The sequence below is a fragment of the Aythya marila genome, assembly GCF_965140915.1.
Source record: "Aythya marila genome assembly, chromosome: 2".
In the NCBI taxonomy this organism is placed as follows: domain Eukaryota; kingdom Metazoa; phylum Chordata; class Aves; order Anseriformes; family Anatidae; genus Aythya; species Aythya marila.
Genome location: NC_139043.1, coordinates 107464130 through 107482442, shown reverse-complemented (window position 1 = coordinate 107482442; position 18313 = coordinate 107464130). Strand labels below are relative to the sequence as shown.

Here is an 18313-nt window from a genome sequence, read left to right as displayed (position 1 = left end):
AAATGGTTAGACTGGAAATATCCTGCATTGACACTCATGAACAGGCAGCTGTGATCTGTTCCGCAGGACCTCACCCGAGCTGGACTAAAGGTTTTCTAGAAAGCTAGCTTGTCTCCTTTAAGCAACCCAAACTCGTAAATGATTCATCGTGCTTGCTGATAGCCTTTTACAGTGCTTAAGTTTGCCTCAGTAATTGCAAACTCCATCATAACTCAAGATAAGAGCTTCACTTCAGCCATCACAGCTTCACTGTAAAACAACCCTTGTTCCCCAGAGCTTCTCCTTCACATGTCTACAGTGAACAACAGAATCCACTTTGCTCCCTTTCCAGGACAAACCTAGAATTAAATTTCCAAGCCTTCTATGTTAAAGCTTATTTGCAAGGCCTGGATTATTTTTTTTATGGCTGTTCTGTAAAACTGTCAACTGTTTGGAGCTGAAAACCATGTTCTAGGAGCAGCGTTTGTGAAGGAAATATATTTCTTGGCGGAGTAGTGTCGGGGTCTCCAGAGGCAATAGCTCGGAGGGGTCTGAGGAAACCAAGAGGAGAGCTTCGAGATGTTTCATTCTGGCATTCACTTGTTTTTTATATGTTTAAACACGGTTTTGGTTTCTTTAATTGGCCAAACCACCAATAGCTTTTGTAGAAGCAGGTGAAATGTCCCTAAACTTATTGATTGTAGTATCTTTTTTATTATTATTATTATTTTTTATTTATTTTTATTTTTTTTTTTAACTCTTTGGAGGATTCTTTCGGCATTCCTCAGCAGCCACCTTTCACCGAAAACTAAACCTGCAGTTGCTGGTTCGTTAACCATCCCCTCTCAACCCTTCCTAGACGCACTTCGCGGTGGCTCCGCGCTCGGTTTGCTCAAAACCACTTTTTTTTTCCCCAAAAAATTTATTAACGAATTAGATGTGCCGCTCGGGCAACCGCTCATTTTGGGTCAGCGGGGAGCGAGCCGACTCCCCCCTCACCCCGCGGCAGAAGCGCTTCCCCTCAGGGTGAGGGAACCGGGGTCGCTTCCCCACAGGGGCGGCCGTTAATGGCGGTTAACGGCCGTTGGGGCCGTGAGGGCGGCAGCTCCGCCATGCCGGCGCCGCCCTTCCGTTGGTGCGCACGCAGCCCGCTGCCTTTCCGCAGCGTCATCCCGGGGGCGGCGTGGCTCAGGGCCCGGCGGGGCGCCGCCGCCGAACGGACCCGGACAGACACACGGCCCCGGCCGCCATCAGCCGCCCTCCTCCTTCCCTCCTGCCCTCCCTCCGTGCCCCGCGGGCCGCCGCCGCCGCCATGCCGCTCTTCTCAGGTGAGCCGGGGGGGAAGGGGGGAGCGGCCCGGCCCCGGGCCGTGCCCATGGGTGCCGCCGGCCTGCCGCGTGTGCGAGCTGAGGCTGAGCCCCCCGCCCTGGGCTCCTCAGGGTTCAGAGTTAAAGGGTTTGGTGGGCTGGGGAGCTCCCTGCCTGCTGTAGGGAAAGTTGGCAGGGAGGGATGTGCGGTGGCTGCGTGCCCCGCTGCTCCAAAACGCGAGGGCTGGCCTGGGCAGCGGCTGGGTGCGCGTCCCAGGAAATGGGAAGAGGCTGGGGTTTGGTAAATCCTGCCTGTGCGAAATAATGGATGCCTTTTATATTAAAACAAACAAACAAACAAACAAACCATCAGGCTGTGCAAATGAGGTGGTGCTTTCTGCCAGTCATACCGAAAAGCCTGGCATTGAGGTGCTGTGCAGGCTAATAACTTATGGAGAGTCTTGTTGATTCTTCCCCGTTACCCATCACAAGCACCGTGCGTACATGACATCCTCACCTCTTCCAAAGTTTTCTTTTTTTTTAATCACAATTCCAAGAGTTTGGTGGTGAAAGAAACCCGGAGTGAATTGCCACAGTAGATTTACTTACGAGCTGGACAGGTAGGCAGAAGGATAGGACTCTCAAAACACAATATTTTGGCTGCTCACTATGCACGTAGGGTATCACTGTGTGCAGTATTTTGCAGACTTTCAGCAAAACGACAGCATGTTGAAGTAGCCTTTTGTACATATGAGAGTGATTGATTAGAGAAGATCAAAGAAGCGTAACTCTTCTTTAAAAACACAATTTATTCCAGGAGTTTTTGCATTGGTTAGTGTTAGCCTTACCAAAATAAAATAACCATGCCTTTGTGTCGCTGCGCCTAACATTTCTGCCAGCAATCCCATTTTCAGCATTGAGAGCTACCCTTGTGTGACCCAGCATCATTTCAATTCTTAATTCCAGCCCTATACCCATACTGGGGTGAAGGCTTTGGGATCTGCAGCCTCTGCGAGGCTGCTGCCTGTGTTTGGTGTGGGTACGTTTTTCATGCGTGCTGCCCAAGCTGAGGAAGGCAGTAACAGCGGCTGCCTTGGCAGTGGCACTGCCAGGTTAACATCACGTTAGGAGGCAGCAGAAGGTGTGCCACGGTGCGGGGCTTGTCTCAGCGTGTGCTTACCACCTCGTGTCACTGTGCGAAACCAACGCTGTGGCTCTCAAAGCTTGGTTTTTAAAGAGCGTATGCTTACCACTGAAGGAGAATTATATAGTTGCTTTGTAGGGATGCCTTTACTAAAAGAGGTCCTTAGCTTGATTATTGACACATCTTAGAGCTGAAAACTGATGTTTTGAGATGGTGTAAAGTCCAAGATTGGAAACACTGGCTCAATCTTGGTAATTCTGTTCTTTTCTATTAGGAAATAACCTAGTTTCAAAATACTTTTGTTTTGCAGTTAATGTGAAATGGGGAAAAGAGAAATTCGATGGTGTGGAGCTTAACACTGATGAACCTCCAATGGTCTTCAAAGCCCAGTTGTTCGCACTGACTGGAGTTCAGCCAGCTAGACAGAAGGTGATGGTTAAAGGAGGAACTTTGAAGGTAGAAATCTCTTTTCTGTATTATTTCTTTATCGCGCTGTAACGTAATTAACAATATTTTTAAGTGTTTCCCTAGAAGATCTTTCTTTGTATCCCGAGTATACTTTTCACAAATACTTTGTGATTCATTGCCTCATACTAGGAAATATTAGCAAAAGTTTCTTGCTAAATGACTGGGAGGTACTGCTGTTTTAAAACACTTTTTGTCTTGTTTGCCCCAAAATCTGCTCTGCTTGGTGGGGAGTTTCTTTTTGTTCCTTTTTAATGTTTGGAATCTGAACGCAACTTTTTAATTTTTAGTTAAAGAAATGCTTAAGAAATACTTGATGTGCTGGAGACTTGCCTCAGTGTAATGCAACATAGACAGCTTTCTTAGAAAATATGTTTACAGCCAAGCAGCGTTAAAGAGCAAATGAAGAGCTGTATTTAAAAGATGGTTTGATTGCTTTGTATTTTAGTCAAACAAGACTTGATGTGTAAATCATTTATATTTGGAATTTTGGATGAAGCATAGTTGTATGTTTAGAAATACGTGATTAATATTAATGTCTTTTAGTGGAAAATGATTAACTTCTCTTTTATTTCATTTCAAATACAGGACGATGACTGGGGAAACTTAAAAATAAAAAATGTAAGTTCTAAGGAATAACTGAATTCTTTAAATGCTAAAATAAAACTCAAACTAGTAAAATGTAAAATTCTTGCTTCTATATGAATTCTGTCTTAGCGGGTATTTTTTCTTAAAAATCAGGCCTTGATAAAGGGTAATTGCAGAGTTGTCACAGCTAAGCATTCTTACTAAGTCCTTACCATTGATTTGTAAAAATAATAATAAAGAAAAAAAATTAGCATCAGCAGAGAAATTACACAATCTTTGTGAATTACTGGAGTATCTTTCTTTCTTACAAGAAACGTGCTGGGTCAGATGAGTGGGCCTTCTGTGTAGTCTGTCTGTGCCCATGATAATAAGCGATGTTATTTAAGAGAATTTGTGAACCTGGGCGCTGGCTGTGGTCCCTTGCACTTGTACATCCACGGTGTGGAGAATCCTTACGTTAGGAATGCTGAAGCTACTGCTCTGCCTATTTCCTTTTTTAACAACCCACAGAAAGGCATCTCCTGTACTAGATAGCTGTTCTTTAAAAAGAAAGCCACCAGTAATGCTTATTCCCACCTTTGAATTTGTTCAAAAAAAGAGCAAAGAGTGAACATATTTGTGTTTCTTACCTATGTAATTTTGTAACAGGGAACCAGAAAGATTTTTCTGTTTTTGATCGTTTTCATTTCTGTAGGTATCTTGTAACATCTGTTTGGTACAGGTTTTACTCCAGTTCTTTATTGAGCAGATTGAGTAAGTTAGCGTGACTCTTACCCTCGTTATTAGTTCCTGAGCAGCTCGTAGCAGCCTGTAGCAATAAGTTGCAGCTCATGTAGCGGTCATTAAGCAAAAACTCCAGAATGTAATACTCTTGTCCTTTTCTGCATACTGTTACGCTTATAGCTGCCTTATTTATTTTAACAATGTTATATACAACTTCTAGGGATTTATTTACATTGTGAAAGCAGTTTCTGTCTCTTCTGTTGCCCATCTTTCTCCTTAGCACCTTATTTTTCAGGGCCTGCAGATAGCCCTTTTCTCTCCCTTTAATGTATAGCTCTATCCCCGTTGAATACTGACAGACTCCTTTACCTTGTGAATAGTCCGGCAGGCATGGTAACAAGATTTTTTTCCCCCTGACTGTTATATTGTCCTCATGCCTGAAGTGACTTTTTGTTAAGTTTAACATCCTCAGAATGCTTTTTAGATAACTAGAAAATTACAGCCTTTTTTGAGAGAGATTGAGAGACTGGGTTATATATATTTTTTTTTAAATCTATTTTCTAGGGATGTATACCTGTAAGAAACAGTACCATATCAGCTCTGTAAACTAAGAGGAAGATCTAGTTTATCTTAGGGGAAGTACATGAAATATGTTAAGACCTTAATGATTTTTTTAAAGGAAGTAACTGAGCTTAAATACTTACTACTATTTTTACTGTCTTTCAAGGGGATGACCTTACTAATGATGGGCTCTGCAGATGCACTCCCAGAAGAGCCCATTGCTCGACCCGTCTTTGTAGAAGACATGACAGAGGAGCAGTTGGCTTCAGCTGTAAGCATATTCTCAACTTCAGTTTCTTGTAAACCTTTGAAAAAATGGCAAGTTTTTAAGAACTTGTAGTTGCTTAAAAGTACATTTTGAAATGGTAATTCTTTGGTTGAGTATTTATAGCTTCTTAAACACAAAATTTACACGGATGACCCAGTGATGGAAGTCTGGAACATATTTTAAAAGTCAAATAACTAATGCTATTTTTTCTTTAGAAAATTTACTAAACTGCACACTTAAAAATAGCATCACTGATGCTTTTGAAGACAAATTTTGTATTACCCTTGCCGTATTGTTGTCCATAACTCTTATCTGAATAAGAGCTGTTAGACGTGCAAAGTGTTTACTGCCTTCTTTGTATCTGTGAAGGGAAAACATGTTTGGTTTGTGGTTTTGTTTGTTCTTGTAAGTAATGTTATATCAGGTAAACTTTTCTTTCCAAAATGAAGATAGTTTTGATGTTGCTGGATTAGATAAGTTTTCCCATATGGAAATAGAACCATTAAAATACATGATTTTCCCTGACAACTGCTCAAATATGCAGGATTTTTACAAAACAAAGAAACAAAGTGCTATTATGTTGTGATTTATGGTTGTTTCTGAAACTGGTTAGCTTAATTATTAGCTGGCCTTCACATTTGTCAGAACTTCAGAAATTAACAAATTGTGTAAAAAGATCAGATCTGTTGCCGACTTCTGGAGAAGGATTCAAAGAATGCTTTTTGTTTCTAGCTATGAACTTCATCCCATTCAGAGTTCTACTGGAAACTGATTTTAATTAAAACATCAGTGTAGGTCACAGAAGTATTTGTGGAAATGTGATGGAAGTAGAATTTTAAGGTCAGAATTTGAATTAGATCATAAATGAGCTTTCTAAATGACTCCCATACTTGAACAATATGCTTGTTAAACTAAACATGCACGGGAAAAAAACATAAAGCATTCCTGGATGTCCTCTAAAAGCAACAAATTGTGAAATAGATTAATATAAGCAGAAAATGGCTCAGGAAAACTCAATAACATAGTCTGATGGAATATTCCAGCTTTTGTGCTTCTCTGATCATTCATTTTCTTGCGAGTTGCTGTCAGTTTATAGCATTTATGAAAAAATGGTTACGCATCTCTCTCAGACCTTTAAGCACCCTTGTAAATTTTTTGGTAGATGGAATTACCATGTGGATTGACAAACCTTGGCAACACTTGCTACATGAACGCTACAGTTCAGTGTATCCGCTCTGTGCCAGAAGTGAAAGAGGCCCTTAAAAGGTAGGATTTGGTGTAAAAATACCATGACTAGAATGTTTTCTTCAGCTTAGGAAATAGTGTTAAGAAGACTTCCACAAAATGCCTGCTATGGATTATCATAACAATAAGTTTTTCTTAAAATCTATTAAGGATTAAGCTAATGATTAATTAAACTTTATCCTATGGCTTTGCTAGTCTATGCTTTAAAAAAAAAAAAAAAAAGACTTAGGACTGTGTGTTTTTTGGAACTGGCTTTTAATGAAGAGAATGAGGTTTGCCTAGCCAAAAAATAACTCTTGCGAAGACTTGTTTAAAACGCTTAAACAAGCCTGCTGAACTCTGAACCCTCGTTTCTGTGTTTGTTCGTATGGCCTGGTTTTGTATGAAAGGAGTGTGTGGGAGTCCTGTTCCTTTGAAGAACACATTATATATATTTTAATGGCTTTGTTGAATAATGTGTTTTCAGTTTTATAATATGAAATATGTTGACCTTTTGGTACTTGGAGATGAAACGGGAAGCTTTGTGATGGATCCGTGGGCATTACTGTGGCAGCAAACTGGAAGAAGTTGGAGTTTGTGTGATGTGGATGTGTAGGGAACAGAAGCCATGTCTATAAGAATCTACCTTATGGGTTTTGATTGTAGAGTAACTTTTCTGACTGATTTTTGTGTGATTCTGGACTGAAATATGGAAGAGACTTTTTTTGGTGAGGAATCTGCAAGAGACTCTTGGGAAAATTCTAAAGATCAGATTAAGAAAGAATGTGTGGCAGTATCAGCCTGGATTTGTCCTCCCGATGAGTTATAATTAAAGAACCATCAGTATTTAAAGATTGTGAGGATTAGGTAGAACTTTGCTGTCTTGGTTAAATTGATTTCCTTAAAATACAGTGCTTTCTTGGTACCTTGGTATTTAACTGGATGTTCTATAATAATCAGAATAAACACTAATTATTCAAGTACTTAAATTTTCTCCACTCTATTAGCAAGTGAGCCTTGACTATTCAGCACTGGGAACTATTTGTGAAGTAGGGGAGCTCTGTTTTAAACCTTTTTCTTGCTTTTTGGTGTTGTCGTTTTCGAAAAGTCTGTTTATTTCTGTGTGACACTACACGGAATCAGAGTGTTTGACAAATGGGATGTACCAAATGCCATAATGTACCCTCTAAAGCTGGCAGATTGCAGTACAAGATGTGGCCTTTTTGTCTGTGGGAAGTCAGGGTCTGTAGACTCCTGCTCTGTTTGCCACCAGAGAGTTGGCCTTTATTTGGCCTTCTGTGCTTGGTAATGGTATGGAAGGGTATATGGCAGTGGGAGAGGGCTGAATGGTCTTAAACGAGAAAATTTATTAGTATGGCTTCATTTTTCATCATCCGTTTAGTTGATCTCTGCAAGGGTGTTCCCAATTTTTGTAGCATGACAGGAGGCCAGCTTCCTGCTCATCATCTGGCAATGAGCAGGATTTTTAAAGTTCAGTCTGAGATTGCACCAGAACGCACCCTCCTTCTGCTTGAAGGCCCCTTGACATTATCAGAAGAGACAATGTGTTTTCCTGTGTGGGAATAGAATCATTAAACTGTGTGGTTTTCCCTGACAACTACTCAAGTGTGCAGGATTTAAAAAAAAATAATAAAAAGCTATTATGTTGTGATTTATGGTTGTTTTTTAAAGTGGTTAGTTTGATTATTAGCTGGCCTTCGCATTTGTCAAAACTTCAGAAATTCTTTGAGGATCTGGAGATCCTTCGAGAAAGCCATCTGTTCCTCATGCAGGTGGTAAATGAAGGAATCATTTAATGAGGAGTAGTAGGTCCTGGTGGTGTGGGTAGGCTTGCATACTTTTCCAGAGTGGGAAATGCCTCCCCTCCTCCAAAATGTGTCACCTCTCCCTGTTTTACTTCTGCTGTGGAAGGAGGAAGACTGCTCTCCAACTCTGCGTTTTATCTGACATCTTTCCTTGAAGGTTTTTTCTTCCCATGCGTCTAAAGCAGTGCGGCAAACGTTTCAGAAATCAGGTAGCTTCTATTCAGAATTTTTCTCAGTCTCTTTAAAAACAGAATGCTTCTTTGAGACAAATGGATTGGGGAAGTAGCACTTAACGTGTTCTCAAGGATGCTAATTTTCTGTGTGCCAGTGCTCCCGTGCATTGCTTGCAGAGTAACAGAGACTTTGGTTTGAGTAAATCTTTTCTTCCATTACTTCCATTGTAATGATTGAGTTCTTTTGATAGATTTGGTTAAATCTGACTGCCACCTGCTTTGATTGAAAAACTTGAGTGCTCTTTGTGATTGAGTGTGACTACTTAACCAATTGTTGTTCTTCTCTTTCAGGTATGGTGGTGCCTTAAGAGCTTCAGGAGAAATGGCCTCTGCTCAGTACATTACTGCAGGTTGGTGTTCAGACAAAAACATAGGCTGGTAGGGTACTGTCTGATTTCCTGGTGACTAGAGATGAAAATTGCAGTTAGAGCTCTCCGTATGTTTCTTTAGTGCATATACTTTAGGAATTTCAGATCTGGAGAGCTCACTTTACTCGTTACTCAGTATCTTTGAAGGTTAGACTATGGCTGCAAAGCGTGCATCGCTGCGTGTTACGGAGCTGCACACTAGGAGAAATATATTCAAACGTTAGCTAGGTTTAGATACAAAGCATTCATATCTGTTACTGTTTTACATGTAGGCATAAGGTTATTGGAAATTTCTAAGTGACTGCGTCCATCTGCTGATCTGATCGTTTTGTGCCGAAATATTTGTGAGCAGCTGTAGGCTAGTACCGTACCCCTCGCATATATATTCCATTGATATTTTTTAATGTTTTATTGGCTGAGCATTACTGTCAGGGTGGTAGCTGATGCTTTATCGGTGGTCTCAGCCTTTACCCTACTGCTGCAGATTTCATAACTGAAACAAAGTGGTATCTTCCAAAGGGAAGTTCCTCCTTACTGTGTTGATCTGGGTGCTCACACTGTGGGAGCTCACCATGGCCCCTTACCTCCATGTTCTAACTAGAATTCTAGTTAGACCCCTTACACTTGAACAAGGGTATTATTTGTCCACTTTTTCTTTTTTCACTCTATTTCATTGCCCCACTAAGATGCTGGGCCAGGACACTGGGATTTCTACCAGTCCATTTAAGGAAAAACAAAACAATATAAGGAAGGAAAGGTCCAGTTTGTGGGTATGCCTGCTGATCGAATTTTGGGGTGGTAAGTTCAATGGTTACTCTATACAACCATGCCTGCCCCTCCCCTTTCCACTGCCTTTACTTTGTCCCTTATTTTCTTTTTAAGATGACAACTGTACCTTTTTAGGAGTCGTAGTCGTTTAAGATCTGAGTAAATCTTACACAACTCTTTAGTGCTGGGCTGGTCAAGAACTCCTGCATGACGCTTAGGGCATTTTTTTAATTGTTTGTATCAATTGTCCCTCTTACCAAAGTCACTGAAGGTATTCCTTAAAGAGAGGCAGGAACTGACCTTGGTTCCTTGTGATCTTGATTCATCAGTTCCAGGTGAATCATTCAGTCATTAATCTCTCCGCTTGTAAATTAGTGAAGACGCAGACCATTGCCTACCTCACAGGGTTGTTGTGAGGGTTAACGGGTATCTGAAGTGATTTGTGGAGGTAAAATGCTATAACATGGTTAGGTGAGATGTATAGAGTAGTGTGTCTGGGGCCAAAAAGAAAGCCCTGTGTGTTGTCATGCAATTGGTATCATTCATGGAATTACACATAGTTAGGAACTGTCTGCACATATGCACACGGATATTTGTTTTCCTGGATGTTAAGTAAAGCATGAGTGTTTTCTAGATATTTTAGTTGGGGAAAATGTATTTTGGTTTTGAGTAGCTGGTGAAACTCGAGCTGCTCTAGAGTATAGATCGTGAACACCTTCTGGTTTTTCCAGGTGTTGTCCTACTGTGAAAACGTTGCTCCTCAGTTGAATGTTAAGTGAAATCTGAACTGTTCAAAAATGTTTTTCTTTTAACAGCCAGGAAAGACAAGGCACTACGTGCCAAGCTCAGATTTGTCATCTTTACACTTGCAAAGTCATGTTCACAAATGAGCTGTTAGGTGCACCTGTTCTTCCACCTGGAAAATTTCACCCTGTTTTGGAAAGATCAAATTGGACACTGTTAAATGATTGATCTTTAAATGTTGCTGTCATCATACTGTTATTTTTAAACTTCCTGAAATGTTTGAATTTTTTTCCCACTTCTCACAATAATCACTTTTTTTCAAGCTCTTAGGGACTTGTTTGATTCCATGGATAAAACTTCCTCCAGTATCCCGCCTATCATTCTTCTGCAGTTTTTACATATGGCCTTCCCACAGTTTGCAGAGAAAGGGGATCAAGGACAGTACCTTCAGCAGGTAAGGAGCGATTATTAGCTTGTTCTTTGAAAAATCTGTATTATCTTGGTAGTCAAGAACACAAATATGTTAACATTCTCCTGCTGTTAAAATAATTTATCCCACTGTGCTTTTATATTCTCTAGAAAAGTTGAATGCAATCTAGGTATGAAAATGTAAGCTGGAATAGGGATAAATTCTTAGTTAAGGAATCTTTATTTTGTTTTACAGCGTGTAGATGGATGGTTTTAATACTGTTTATTCAGCCATTCTGCCACTAGCCACATTTAACGTTGTGTTGCTGTCCTAGGATGCCAATGAGTGCTGGGTGCAGATGATGAGGGTACTACAGCAGAAGCTGGAAGGCATAGAAGGTGATACAGTGATGGAGGTAATTGTAGTCTTGCTCTACTGGAGTTTGGATTTATAATATTTTACTTGCACTTCATGTACATTTTTTGTTAAGAGTCATCTCTTCCGAGTTCTTTAATATGTGTCTGTAGTCCAGGAAGTGAAATTATTTTCTGGTATGTCTGATCAGCATATTGCTGTCTGTATAAATATATGGTATAAATGCATTTGTCTTAGAATTTTTACGCTGCATGAGGAGATCGACTAGGAGAAAATGCACCTGTTGAAAGGTGAAAGAAAAGGCTTCAAAGACTTTAAATAAATTGGGGTTATTTTGTCTGTGAAGACAGCTGTCTTTACCTGCTATCTAAAGTTACATCATAAGAGAATTTGTTTTACAGACAGATTCTGGAGCTGCCGCAACAACTTCTAAAAAGAAGAGCTTAATCGATCAGTTCTTCAGCATTGAATTTGAAACAGCGTATCCTAAACACTAAGGCAAGGCACAAAGAATGACAACAGTTTTGCGCTTCGGTAATTGAGTGCAGGGGGAATGAAAAACATCCAGAATAGCGTAGAAAATAAAAATGCTTGTTGGGTAAAAGAGGCAATGATGTGTTGCAGGAGTACACAGCAGGTAAAATTAAGTTTCCATATACTTTGAGAGAGGAGGAAGAAAAGTAATGGAAATTTACAGGGGAAAAAAAAGCACTGATTTTAAATACCAGACTTTCTCCCCAGGAAATATTTCCAGTTATCTGATTCAGGGGTGCTGAGACGCTTCATCCAAATAAAAGTAATTACCTTCCGAAGTAGTATTTTTTTGGCTTATCAGGAAGTGTTGCTGATAATTTTGGTACACTAAACATGGACAAATGATGACTTGATATGAGATTGGTTTCTTAAGAAATAAGTTAGATATGTAATTATTTAAAAGTAAGAAATTAATTCAGCTCACAACTTCCTGGTAGCTTTTTGTACAGTGAGAACAAAAAGCAGAAGGCCACTTGGAGCATGCGTGTCATACCAACCAATTACTCTTCTCCCTCCCAAAATCCTGTCCCTTATTAAATTCACCATCGCTTTTCAGAAAGATTTATACTGTGAACTTTGCTCTTTTGCTTTTTTTTTGCTCTTTTTGCTCTTTTTTTTTTTTTTTTTTTTTTAAGGTGAGTCATGCATCTCTCTCTCCCTATCCCATGCAGTTTGTTATTCCTGAAGTAGCTGGGAGGAGCAGAGTGAATAGCTAAGAGGAATAATGCATAGGCTGATGGCAGGAAAAAGGGACTTGGTAGAAAAGCTTTGCTGCAAGCCTTAGGAAGTGTTATTAAGGCAGCAACGTTTGTAGAATAGGTGCATTCAGAGCAGTCAGAAAAATACCTCAGTAAAAGGAAGTGGATGAAAGAAGAGAGTTAGTGAAAATATAGAAGAAGGTTGGCTGGAATGGTTAGGGGAACAGGTAGAAAATAACGAAGAAATGGGCTTAATTTCAGTGAAGAGGACACATGCAAGGCAGAGAAAGGAGGTCGTGCGGAGTTAAAGAAATGGGAAGTCTGGCCAGCAGCAGGAGTAGAAGTTGTTTATAATTAATAATATCACAGAAGGGCTTCAAGACTTGATATTGGCAGCTAGTTTGTATGGTCTGTGACCTGGTAGGGGGGAAGAAAAAAGCAGTCCTTGGAAGCTTAGGTAGTGATTGAAAACTTACTTTGATATGCTGCCTGCCTCAGCTGTCGCTTGTGGTTAGATACAAGGAACAGACTGGTCCGAAGGAGTGTCTGTTTCAAATCTTCATTGTTATACTGGTAGAAGTCGAAGTGCTGTGATGCATAAGCACAGGATTGTCTTATTTTAATTACTGTGCCATTCAGCGTGTTACTTTCACCATAGCAGTAGTTCAGCTCTTGGTGGTTTTCCTTAATTTTGTGAAGCATGAAATGTACGGAAGCTGAAGAAGAGGAAGTAACTAAGGGAAAGGAGAATCAGCTTCAGCTTAGCTGCTTTATCAATCAAGAAGTGAAATATCTGTTTACAGGATTAAAGTTGGTAAGTCGTTACAGCTTTCTGTTTAATTGAAATTCTAAACGGCCTGTTTTTTGCAGTGATGTTTCTTTCTTTTTTCATTTATGCCTGACTTGGAATTCACATCTGCTGTCCAGGCTTTACTGAGTTCCAAGATTTTTTGGGGTTGTTGTGTGGATAGAAGTGAACATGAATTACACATTAATATAAAGCAGACTTCAGAGACTTTTTGTTTTTGGATCCTGATATGGTCTCCCTCATGCAGGTATCCAAGTGCAAGCCAATTTATTCCTTGTAAGCCAGCTGAGCAATTTTTTTTTACACTTTACACAAATCATACTTTAGACTGAGCGGTATCGTGAATTAAACATGCTGTAAATGGTTCTCCAAAAGTCAGTTTGAACACAGGGTAGTGTTTCGATTGCTGCGTTTGACGAGGGAGAAACAAACAAAACAGGTAGTGGAACAACTAAGCTTAATTTCCGTTTTGCAGACTGGGGAGTTGGGGTAATTTTCCATTAAACAACATCATCTGTAAGCTCTTTATTTAAATAGGGCTTCTTAAGGTGGTCTGCGTGTGCATTTGTATATACTTCTAAGCTTTTGGTTTGTTTTTGAGAATTTGAAGGAGCAAGGAGAGGATTTACTACAAAACTTTGTAGTAACTGCTCCTACGGAGTATTAGTGTAAGAATAAGTTTGTAAGCAGTGATTTGGTTTGTACAGGATTGGACCAAGTTGCACGGTTCTCAGATAATCTTTGCATCTGCTCTTTATTTTTTTGAAAGAACTTAGAAGGAAAACCAAGATCAATAGTTAATGCTTACAGATTATAAAGATTATGAAAAAAGAAACCCCACTTTCAGGCCAAAAAGGTAGTCTAGAATTCTTATGGGGATTTTACAGGATCCTTATATAGGATTGCCTGTAGCAATGAGAGTCCCACCACTGCCAACCAGGTCAGTCTTTCCCTGAACTTGGAGAAGGCCCTGGAAGCAGAGTATCACCACCTCTCTCCTGATATATACAGCTCTGTCTACTTTAGATTGACAGTTAAAAACTGCAAATACTCATGCCACAGGAAACTGCAAAATTTTCTTTCATTGTGTTCCAGGCATGGCACGACACGTTCATAACCAAATCCAGATTCTTAAACTGCAAGAGAACCACATTTTGCGAAATAAAATTTGCTGCAGAGAGAAGCGTAGCGGTGTTAGGTCTCATGAATGATGACTGTGGAGCTGAACAAATGAATGGCCATGGCCGTTGTGTCAAGGAATTTCAGAATTCCTGATGATAGCAACAGAATAGATTGGCAGAATAAGATTTAGTTTGTTTATCCATGTCAGGCTTTAAGATGTGTGTTTTATGATAAGTGTGTCTGTTATTTTTTTTTTTTTGAACAGCGTCTTCAAGAGGAAATCACCAAACTCTCTCCGACTTTGCAGAGAAACGCACTCTATATCAAATCTGTGAGTGGTACTTCTGTTGCTCTCTCTATGATACAGCACACGATGGTAGAGTACATACACTACTCTCTAGAGCTACAAGATGGGAGGGCTTGTTTAATTCCTTTATGTTGCAAGTATGTTCCCACAACACCTTATAATTTAGGATGAGTAGTGTATAAGGTAGACATGATCTGTGAATATCTGAAGTAACAGTGTCTTCTAAACTTTTTTTTTTTTTAGTCTAAAATTAGTCGCTTGCCAGCGTACCTGACTATTCAGATGGTTAGATTTTTTTACAAAGAGAAAGAATCTGTGAATGCCAAAGTTCTTAAGGTGAGTTTTCTGCATGGTAAAGTTTAATTCTTTATGCTTTTCATCATCGGTAGATGATTTATACCTGCAAATCATTTACTGAATTGCTTGCTTTAAAATTACTTTTACATTATTTAAAATATTAACAGTGTAAATGCATTGCTTGAGACAAAGCAGTTTTGTTCCCAGTTGTGATGGTACATGGTGAATTGTACTACCAAAATAAACTGGGGAAGACGGAAGTAAGGGACAGAAATGAATTTGCTCCAGTGCCATTAGAATTTTTTACCTCTCTGTACTTCAGTTAATGGTTTGTTTATATCAAATGAGACATGCTTCCGTGGAAAGTACTGTAGTCCTTTACGCGAATGCTATCCACAAAGGTTATTTTACACACTAAAGTAGATCAAGCTGTCATAATATATGATGAGTTGCAATTAATTGGACTTAGTGACTTGTTCTCCCACGGGAGAACAATTCAATGTGGAATACTAAATTATCCTAATAATATTTGTGCTTTTCGCTTCCTAGGATGTTAAGTTTCCTCTTATGTTGGATGTGTATGAGCTGTGTACGCCAGATCTTCAGGAAAAAATGATTTCTTATCGATCAAAATTCAAAGATCTAGAGGACAAAAAAGTAAATCAGCAGCCAAAGAATGTAAGTCTTACGGCATTGTCATGGGCAGTTTGTTCAGAAATGTCATTCATCTGCAGTGCTTTTAAACATATCCGAGCGTTGATACTATGGGCCAAAGCATTACATGTTTTTTTCTAGCATCTCTTAATCTAATCAGGTTCTTTGATCATGTTCACTGCAGGATCTCTGTACAACCCTTCTATGTTCTAATCAGAGTTACAGTGATGAAATGAATTATGTTACTGATGGTGTAAAAAGCTCTTTAGTTTCATGTTACACTTAAGCATAACACCTTGACGCTGTTGTGTTTATATACACTAGGCCAATCAACTCATCACTTGATCGTAATTCAGTGTTCAAAGTGTTCTGCTTGAAAAAAGGGAGTGTGACTGTTTCCCTTTTAAAATACTTTTTAATAGATCAGGGAAACTCTGACTCTGTTCCTGGTGGGTCAGCTTTGGGACTGGAGTCAGTAGGAGCAGGGTGTAGAACCATGCAACTGCTTGCAGGATTGTGCGCTTGATAGTCATGTTACTGCTAAAACCAGTGCTGGGCATCACTGCATATAGAACATGGAGAGCTTGTTTGGGTAGCCAAAAAGCTGGGAAAACCCTGCCTTTGTGGAAAAACTCCCCCTGAAGGAACTAAGGGTTCTGGAGGCTTTCAAACATGAGAATTCAAATGTTCCTGGGAAAATACATGTACAGTTTGGTTTTGTATATCAGAACATATGCATGTGTATATATGTATAGGATTGCACTAAAGCTTTTTCTCCAAAGCATTTCCACTTTAATTTGGCATATTTTGTTTTCTAGTCTAGTAAAAGCGATGGTGCACAGAAAGAAGTTAAATATGAACCCTTCTCTTTTCCTGATGGTGAGTATGGAGGGGACGCGTAGCTGTTTTAAAGTGACTTCCCATAAAACGCATGCTTAAGTGAATCCGATAGTAGGAGTACTTGAGAACCCTGTTTATTTTGTTTTTTTCTAGTGCCCTTGAATATTAGTCTTCAGAAAGTGACAGAAATGTAAGAACCTGAAAGATTAGGCAAGTTAAAATGCCACTCAGTTGACACGACTGTCGTCCATCTGACACGTTGATCTATAGGAAAATGTGCACCTAAGAGACATTAGCATGTAACGTGCAGTTGTTTGGTGAGCTTCCTTGTCAGTGGGAGGGGGAAGCTGAAATGGAAGCAAAAACTTGAGGAGGACTTGTTAAGGCTGAGCCTGCCCAGAAGCATCACCTTTACTGACCATCCATCATCTGTTCAGTGCTTTGGGCTTACTGCATTTGCACTGCATCCAGGATACAAATTTATGTCATGAAAATGCCCAACGTTCCCTGTTTCTTCAGGGAATAGCCTGTCTCAAAGCTGCTGCTGTTAGTTCACAGGGATTTAGAACCATGCTGTAAGTGGGGTTTTACACAGCTTCACTGCTGTAGCTGTGTAAACGTGGCTGTTAGCCACACTGGCTAACAGGTTACAGGGCTGCATGCTGTTAAAAATGCTAAGGTTCTGCCATGTAAACCTGAATTGACTCTTTTTTTTTCCCTTCTCCTTCAGATATTGGGTCTAATAATTGTGGCTATTATGACCTGCAAGCAGTGCTAACACATCAAGGCAGATCAAGTTCCTCTGGGCATTATGTGTCTTGGGTTAAAAGGAAACAAGGTAAAAATAAAAATGGAGTAAAATAAAACAGCACGTCAAAGGAGGAAGCTGGGAAGGGTAGTTAAGGGGCTGTTGAGCAGCCCTCAATTTTATGTGCCTAAATTACAAATAATCCCCTTGTTTTTCTTGCAGATGAGTGGATTAAGTTTGATGATGACAAAGTCAGCATTGTTACACCTGAAGACATTTTGAGGTTATCTGGGGGTGGCGACTGGCATATAGCTTACGTTCTACTCTACGGGCCTCGCAGAATTGAAGTAATTGAAGATGAAGCTGAACAGTAGTCTTCAGTTCGAGTCATTCTGCCTAGGTGTGAAATAAATGTTGATTACTGATCACTTCTTTAACCCCAGAGCTTTAGCAAGTGGATACCTAAATTTGTTCAAACCTTTTCATGTGAAGAGGGAGATTGGTTAAAAACTGATCCATGTACCAGTTAGTCACTGCTGGACTGGGCTGCCCACTGTGGTGGTGACAAAACTTAAAATAGCTTTAACGTCTTGCAGAAAATAATTTTTTAAAACAAGTCTCTTCCCCCTCCCTTCCCTCCTCTCTAATGTCATCAAGTATTTATTACACACCTACTCTCACATTTGTTACTCTTGCATGGTTCGTACAGTTCATCAGCTGTCCATCCTTGGCCTTACCTGGCAGCCGTGTCGGGAAGGTGGAAGACAAAACTGTTGCCTCGTTGCGTAACTCAGTGCTGCTGCCCATAGCCACCAACCATGGCTACAATCAAGTATTTGTCCAGCCTGACCTGCTGATTCAGTCTGTTCTGTTGCTGGCATTTCATGACTTGGAAATAAATTGTGATCAACAATGTGTCTCCATTAAAAAGAAGTTCATGTCTGGATAGCGTAGTTAGTACGTGTTTGTTACATGGCTGCGGTGGCCCAAGAAGTGCGAACAAAGCCACTCTCTTTTTTTAAGCTCTAGAGTGGGGCATGAACCAAGGAGAGGGATCCCCACATTTACTAAATTTCCCCTAGAGGGTCTCCTGTCAGGCCTGTTGGTGGGTCAGAGCCCTGCATCAAAGCTGCCTTGGCCCATAAGAGGTGGGTATTAGGCATCCCAGCGCACCTCGATTAATCTAGCACCTTTAGTCACAGCTGAGGATTTTGTACCTTGCTACCTGTTACTTACAGTGTGAGACAGGTGGAGACAATACAGCCCAGTGCTGTCAGCCTGAGCAGACTTGGACTAAGTCCCCAGTAATCGAATTCCTAATAC

General features: G+C 40.2%; 1 protein-coding gene across 1 annotated transcript; it reads left to right on the top strand.

The window, feature by feature from the left end:
- The first annotated feature begins 1134 nt into the window (after positions 1-1134).
- USP14 (ubiquitin specific peptidase 14) lies at positions 1135-17936 on the top strand. Its single transcript, XM_082754040.1, has 17 exons — positions 1135-1307; positions 2741-2886; positions 3484-3516; positions 4934-5038; positions 6198-6301; positions 8610-8668; positions 10522-10652; positions 10942-11022; positions 11384-11463; positions 12914-13028; positions 14410-14475; positions 14695-14787; positions 15298-15426; positions 16221-16281; positions 16973-17080; positions 17213-17390; positions 17700-17936. The coding sequence occupies exons 1-16, from the start codon at positions 1292-1294 to the stop codon at positions 17362-17364; spliced, it is 1479 nt and encodes a 492-aa protein (XP_082610166.1). The 5' UTR covers positions 1135-1291; the 3' UTR covers positions 17365-17390; positions 17700-17936.
- Positions 17937-18313: the final 377 nt, after the last annotated feature.